The following is a 7,785-nucleotide window of genomic DNA, read 5'->3' on the forward strand; positions in this document are numbered from 1 at the left end:
GAATTATCTTGACCTGGAACGTCTCACCGCTCATCTTAATCAACCAATCAGAGGCAGAGTTCTGGTTCTAAAGCTGTCTGATTGGTCTCCTGCTGGTCTCTATGGGCCCTGAGCCAATAATCATAACGCAGTCACATATTCCCACGACTGAAAGTGATACATTCATACAGGGCAGAGGTCAGACCGGGTCACATGCAGGCCCCTACATGTGAGGAGGCTCTTTGCTAATCACACTTCTTTTTAAAGTTTAGCCTTCATTCAGCTGCTGATGTCCTCCTCATTCAAATCCGTCGAGCAAACACGAAAGCCTACATGTACGAGATGTCGGCATCACGGCATCATCGTCCCGAGGAAGGGCCACATAAAGGTATGCCCGTTTCTGAAGTGCAGCTGCTGGAGGTGCTACCTCATAACTCAGAGGACTCGGATCACCGCCCTCCACCGCAGCCAGGGAGGAGGCCAACACCCTCCACAGCATCCCTGCGCCCAAACCAGCGAGGTGAGACCAAAGGCCGAGGGGACCGGGAGCGGCTCGGCCCCGGACGGAGGCGCTCGTCAGTCGGCCACAGCTGGACTACTGATATGTCAGCCATCTGGAGGAGCAGCCGCCGCCGAGCGGCCCCTTGACCTCCGGAGCAGACCAGCCGCTGCGGACGACGGGGGGCCGGCCTCAGCCTCCAGTGAGGAAGGATCAGGTACGTTAACATAATATAATCCTAATATCGCTAATTATAATGTGTGTGAGATGTTACAACAGGATGAGAAAGTTTTTACTCCAAGACAAATAATTACATTTAGCCAACCCGTTCTGTGTCAGCTAGCTAACAACAGATGAGTTAAAGTCCGCTTACAGCACCGACGAGAAATGGTTTAACATTTAAACTAACTGCATTTGACACATGACAGGAGGGGAGAGGAGAATACATCCGCCATTTTGGATCTAAATTAATAGTTTCATAATGTTCAGTAATAGATTTCACTTCGTAGAGACAGTTTATACAGAGCCGGGTTCGTTTAAAGAGAACCGGACTGCTCGGTTCGTCATCAACGGCCGTGTATGGAACACCTGCTGATTGGTCGAACAGAACCGCTCGTGGAGCAAGCCGCGCAGCTGGCACAAGGACACGCGCACAACTGCACGCGCACAGTCGAGTGGGAGGAGAGTGGCGGGAAAAAAATCTTTGTTTGAAAAAGCTCCATGACTGTAAAGAAATCATGTAAATACTATCATGGCGTCCAAAGACATAAGCATTAAACTTTTGGTGTGGCTCCAGATAAAGGGAGGGATCCAGGATTTATTTTTCTCACTTTCTTTAACAGATCTGGCGTTTTTTTGTTTGTTTGTTTGTTTGTTTGTTTGTTCTTTGCTTGTGTAAAATTCTCAGGAGTGTCATATTTAGGCGGCGGGTATGTATGAGTTAATACAAAAATGGACCATTGGGTCTTGGTGGAGGTATGCGCTCTACTGAGTACCATCCAATATGTGCATATTTTCTTGCCATTTTACATTTAATTATGTCAATATGCTTCGATGTAAATGGATGGCAGAGAAACGTCCTCCCTAATGCTAAGACACCTGTCTTAAATTAAATAAAATTATCTTCAGGAAGATTAAAATGTTCAAATGTAGTTTTTGTCTTATCTTTCCTTCCAGATGCTCCAAACTTTACTAGATTTGGCCCGACTGCACCTCCGCCTGTTATTCACTTTCCATTTCGGATGCCAGCTCATCGCCCCAGCAAGTTCGCCCCATATCCAAACTTCATGTTCAACATGCCGTGGGTACCACCTGTGCCTGCTGGGCTTTACAATAATGCCCTGTTTGGACCCCAAATGTTCCCCCACTTTCAGTCAAGTCGTCTGCATTACCCACCTCCACCACAGCCTGGACCTCCTGCTGTAAGTGACTGTTGTCTTTAAATACTACAGGCAAGGTGTATTAGAAAAAAACTGCTATTATATCCTTGAAAAAATGTGTTTGTTTAATATGTCAGGACTGGGGACAGATCTTCTTCACCCTTCCACCACCTCCATCACCAGAGCCCTACCAGGAGGGGCTCATGCAGCATCCACAGCCAGAGGAGGCCAGCGATGAAGTTATAGAACTGGATTAGCTGTTGTTCCTGCAGACTGTTGGTTGGTAAAATATTAATGCAGGTTAAACTTCTCCTGAAATTTGTTTCAGAAAAATATTTTTCCTGAAATTTGTCTCAAAAAAATATTTCTCCTGAGAATGTTTTCAAAAATATTTCTCCTGAAAATGTTTTCAAAAATATTTCTTCTGAAGATGTTTTCAAAAATATTTCTCCTGAAGATGTTTTTTAAAAAAAAAAATTTCTCCTAAATTTGGTTTAAAAAAAAAAAAATTCTCCTGAAATTTGTCTAAAAAAATTATTTCTCCTGAAAATGTTTTCAGAAAAATTTCTCCTGAAATTTGTCTCAACAAAAAAAAAAAAAAAAAAAAAAAATCTCCTGAAAATGTTTTCAAAAATATTTCTCCTGAAAATGTTTTCAAAAATATATTCCCTGAAAATGTTTTCAAAAAAATTATTTCTCCTGAAATTTGTTTCGGAAAAAATTTTCTCCTGAAAATGTTTTCAAAAAAAATTTCTCCTGGAATTTGTCTCACAAAAAATATTTCTCCTGAAAATGTTTTCACAAATATTTTTCCTGAAGATTTTTTTCCCAAAAAAAAAAAATTCTCCTAAATTTGTGTATATGTATATATATATATATATATATAAAAATTGTTTTCAAAATTATTTCTCATGAAAATGTTTTCAAAAAATATTTCTCCTAAATTTGTTTTAAAAAAAAAATTATTTCTCATGAAATTTGTTTCGAAAAATATTTCTCATGAAATTTGTTTCGAAAAAATATTTCTCATGAAATTTGTTTCAAAACAAATAATTCCCATGGAATTTGTTTTAAAAAAATATTTCCGAAGATATATTGTATTAGAAAAAAACTGCTATTATATCCTTGTAAAAATGTGTTTGTTATATATGTTAGGACTGCAGACAGATCTTCTTCACCCTTCCACCACCTCCATCACCAGAGCCCTACCAGGAGGGGCTCATGCAGCCGTTGTTCCTGCAGACTGTTGGTTGTTAATATATTAATGCAGGTTAAACTTTGTGGCCTTATTGATGAAGCAAAAAATGATTTTGTAATTGGTAACTCAATTCTAGCTGCAATTATCAGCATTTGCCATTTTTGTACATCAGTTGCTAACTATATACAGTGTATATCGGTTATAAATTATTTATGAGCTGGTGCAGCACTGTAACATAATTTTGTTCAATGTACTTTCACTTGGCATTGTGTTTGTTTACAAAGAAAAATAAACATTGACTGGATTTATATTTTCATTTCTATCTTTTGTGCCTTTACTGATTTTTCAACATACTAATGAAGGGCTATATTAAGTTTTTATTTCATACGTTTTTCACACAAAATATTGATATTGGATCTTATCAACCTTTTATGTAGTTTGGTTGCAATGAGAGGTTGTGACGTTTTATTTTTGAAATTGCATTATCCATTAATTTGGATTATTATTTTTCCATTAAGAATTTAACTATTTGATCAGTCAACTTCTTATCTAAATTATAAACTATTTAATATTGTTTAAAACTGTATTTCATATCCAATCTTTTATGGAGTCCAGTGGTTCCTGAATGGTGTGCAGTGGGATTTTGTTATAACAACATAATATCATCAATATACAATTATAAAACAAGTAATGAATGAGTTTTTTTATTGAGTGTATCAGTACTTTGTATGCATTAGTTTCCCAGCACAGAGGCAAATTATATACTCTAAAAAAATCCTTTAAATCCTTCTGGGGAACTCCAGTATGTCAAATTTTTGGTTTACCAGTTGGTGTGTCTTGGGAACATAAAGTTTAAAAACCACTGATGTAATGTTATTCTCACAGAAGCCCTGAAAGGTCACGGGTCGGACGTATTATTTCCTCTGTTTTACTGTGATAACAAATTCAATTTTATTTGTTTTCTCGAGATCCAGGGAAAACAAGCTTTGTTTTCCCAAGTAGAGATAAATCCATCCATTATCACAAGAAAAAAAGATTGTTCCCTCCTGTTCCTTAAAGCTTAATCAACATTTGTAATCAACAGAGGAAAATAGAGTAAATAATATGTTAGACCCATCACAGTTTAGGGCTTCCGTACGCTCCACTAGCCATTGCTAACATGACAACATCATACCATGCATCATATTGATAACTGACATTTTCCTTTAAGAAATAGTCCACATGAAGTGCTGTTGACTGATTAAGATAGGTCAGAAGTTTGTCTAACAAGAGCTGATTTCAGGTGAAAAACTAAACCACAGGTGACTCAGTGTGCAGAAAGTGAAATTAAAAACCTCACTTAATAACGTCAGCAGCAGCTCATCCTATAGTGGTTTGAATTTTGTTAAATGAATTAATATAGGTTTGCTTAATTTGACTTCTTCCTCTACTGGTAATCATATTAGACCTAAATGTAAGTGTAGAGCAGGCAGTATTATATCAAACTGACCCTGTGCTGCTTCATTGCTCGCTTCAAATATTTGTCACCAGAGTGTTGCAGCTTAATCAGTAAATTCCCTGAGGAGGAGGCGCACAGCGTGACACCACACCCCTCTGGCTTCTCCATGCTGGTGTAATTTTCCTCAGAATGATTACAGCTGGGATCAGCAACTTCAAGGGTTTCACTAAAGTGCATCTAAAGTAGGCGAGGACTGTGTGCACCCCCGGATTCCTGAGAATACTTCAACCAAGTGAATCACTGCAGCTCTCTTCCTCTGCCTTTGTTTCTCTCTCTCTTTCTCTCCACGTCCCAGTGAACATCAGTTTGAAGTTTTTCCACAGGAAAATGCCATTCAGGTGCCACAAAACATCACAGAGTAAGGCCAAAGTGAATTGCTTAATCCAAGTCTTTGGAAGCCCCGAGATCCCAAACTGATTTGAAAAGATGTTATGTATGTAACATAATGACGGAGTTTGTGCTAACACGTTTAGCTTCGGAGCTACAGTGACGATTTCTGCTTAAAAAACAATGTAATATATTTATAATAAAAAAAAATAGGGATGACATGACAGGAAGTCAGTGAACCAGAGCAGGAAGAAACACATCCTGCTGCCAGTAGGCACGGTATTACAGAGAAATGCTATAACAAGGGGAATTTAATACCTCACTGCCAAGTGCGGACATGAAGAGCCATAGATAAAATCAGTGAAGCTTTGTTTTTATTGTTTGCAGCCAAAATGCAACAAAGAGAAAGAAAGAAAGAAAGAAAGAAAGAAAGAAAGAAAGAAAGGAGGAAGCGTATGTATTTCTCTTAATAGCCAATGACATTTTGTATCCACTCCAAAATGTGTCTCAGTCTTCATCTCAGTTTCAGATTATTTGTCAGATCTAAGAAATGCTGGTCATGATCTTCACTTCGTGAAAATAAGGAGTCAGGGCAGGAATTCAGATCAGGTGTGAATGCTTTTGTTCAACTCAAGATGCAAATACAAAGGAAGGAAGTCAACATGGACTAAATATAGCCTACAGCAAGCAACCACTGGTATTTGCATGAGTTCTGCAGAACAAGTTCAACACTGCCAACACCTGATACTTTTAAGTCTAGGTTAATTCTCATACCATCATGTCAATCACTCCTCTCACGCATGCTCACTCATTATTCCTGCTGTCATTATTTGGAGTCGTCAATTGAGTTATCAGCTGTTCACATCAGCGTCACATCTATCCAGTAGCACAGTGAAACCTCCACTGTTAGTCTTTTTAAAGATGGTTTTCTTGCTGCTTTTAATTCCTTCATGCTGCTGTTTTGCGCGCTCCCTCCACCTCCCCATCCCTGGTCAGTCCTTCACCAGCTTCATCAGTCCATCATTCTTCAGTCTAAAGTACGGAGGCCCTGAGGGGCAAGCGAAGACTTTTTTTTTTCTTCTGGTGATCCATTTTCTATGTCTGATCTAAATTGTTTTTTCTCTCCTGTGATTGTCTTGAGAACTGGTGGGAAAGTTTTGCCAGGATAATCTTTCTAAGTTCTGGGTGTGAAACCAAGTGGAAACATTTTTTTCACAACAAATAAATTTTTTTCCAGGTGTGAAAATATTTTTTTCAGGAGAATATTTTTTGGGGTGTTTTTCTTTTTCATGCGAGTGACAAAAATGTTTTCAGGAGAAATTTTAGTTTTCAGGACACATTTTTTCACAAATTCTCCTGAAACCAGTTTCTCTCCGTTTCACACAGGGTAAAAGATTATCCTGAATTTCAAAATTCTCCACTTGGTTTCACACCCGAAATAATAATAAAATAAAATAACAAATAATAATAAACAATAATAATAGTAAAAAATAAACAATATAATAAAAAGGTAAGAAATAGAAATAGACTTGTATATACATAATATGTACAAATATAAATAGTGTAATTATAAACAGTGTGGGCAGTGTATTGTTATTAACAAATAATAAATATGAGTACGAAAATTGCCCAGTTAGAGCAAACCAAAATGAGAAATGGGTTATGTATAGAGTTTTTATTCCACAGTGCACAATGAGGTCTACTGGGAGCAGTGCTGATTGTAGAGTCTGACAGCAGCAGGAAGGAAGGACCTCATCCTGCTCTCTCCCACCACCTGCACTGGGTCAAGAGAGCATCCCAGGATGGAGCTGGCCTTCTTGATAAAGTTTTCAAGTTTCTTCCTATCTGCTGCCGAGATGCTGCTGCTTCAGCAGACTACTCCATAGAAAATGGCTGATGCCACCACAGAGTCATATAGAGTCATTCAGTTTGTCATTAGAAAAAGATATAAAATATAAAAATATATTTTTCCTGAAAATTGTTTCAAAAAATATTTCTCCTGAAATTTGTTTCCAAAAATATTTCTCCTGAAATTTGTTTCAAGAAAATATTTCTTGAAAACATTTCTTTTCGAAAAAATATTTCTCCTGAAATTTGTTTCAAGAAAATATTTCTTGAAAACATTTGTTTTCGAAAAAATATTTCTCCTGAAAATTTGTTTTAAAAAATATTTCTCCAGGATTTTTTTTTCCAAAAAAGAATTCCTCATGAAAACATTTGTTTTCAAAACAATATTTCTCCTGAAAATTTGTTTAAAAAATATATTTCTCCTGAAAACATTTGTTTTCAAAACAATATTTCTCCTTAAAATTATTTTCACTGAAATCTTATTTTACCCTGAACACATTGCTGTTACTCGCTTTCACGTGAAAAAAGACAACCCCCCCAAAAAAAAAAATTTCCTGAAAAAATGTTTGTCACTCACTTCTATACTTTGCCCAAAGTTCTCAAACAATATTCTCCTGAAAAAAAGAAAATTTCCCCCCAAAAAATTATCCTGAAAACACTCACTTCGTCACTCACTTTCACATGTGAAAAAAGACGACCCAAAAAAATTATTCTCCTGAAAATGTATTTTCACTGAATTATTTTTGAACTCACTCTCACACATAAAAAAAATAAAAAAATTATTAAGATTATCCTGGCAAAACCACCAGTTCTCAAGTCAATCACAGGAGAGAAAACAACTTAGATCAAACTTAGAAAATGGATCACCAGAAAAAAAAACAAAAACAAAACTTGACGTCTCACATAACATCTGCTGTAAGAAGCAACATCTTCATTCACTTGTCTCTCCACACCCCTCACCTGCCTCGGCTCTCATCTTCATGTATTAATTACTGTGAGAGGATCTCTGTAACTGCAGTCAGTAGTTTGTTTGCATGCTCGTTTAAACTCCGAAATG

The 7,785-nt window shown here is 37.1% G+C and overlaps 1 protein-coding gene across 1 annotated transcript; it reads left to right on the forward strand.

Moving 5' to 3' along the window:
* Positions 1 to 151: 151 nt before the first annotated feature.
* LOC311272575 (uncharacterized protein) lies at positions 152 to 3,365 on the forward strand. Its single transcript, XM_084379102.1, has 4 exons — positions 152 to 695; positions 1,655 to 1,899; positions 1,995 to 2,136; positions 3,013 to 3,365. Exons 1-3 carry the CDS (start codon positions 269 to 271, stop codon positions 2,112 to 2,114), a joined length of 792 nt encoding a protein of 263 aa, XP_084235228.1. The 5' UTR covers positions 152 to 268; the 3' UTR covers positions 2,115 to 2,136; positions 3,013 to 3,365.
* Positions 3,366 to 7,785: the final 4,420 nt, after the last annotated feature.

The sequence above is a fragment of the Pagrus pagrus genome (assembly GCF_965226575.1).
Source record: "Pagrus pagrus genome assembly, chromosome: 17".
NCBI classification, from domain to species: Eukaryota; Metazoa; Chordata; class Actinopteri; order Spariformes; family Sparidae; genus Pagrus; species Pagrus pagrus.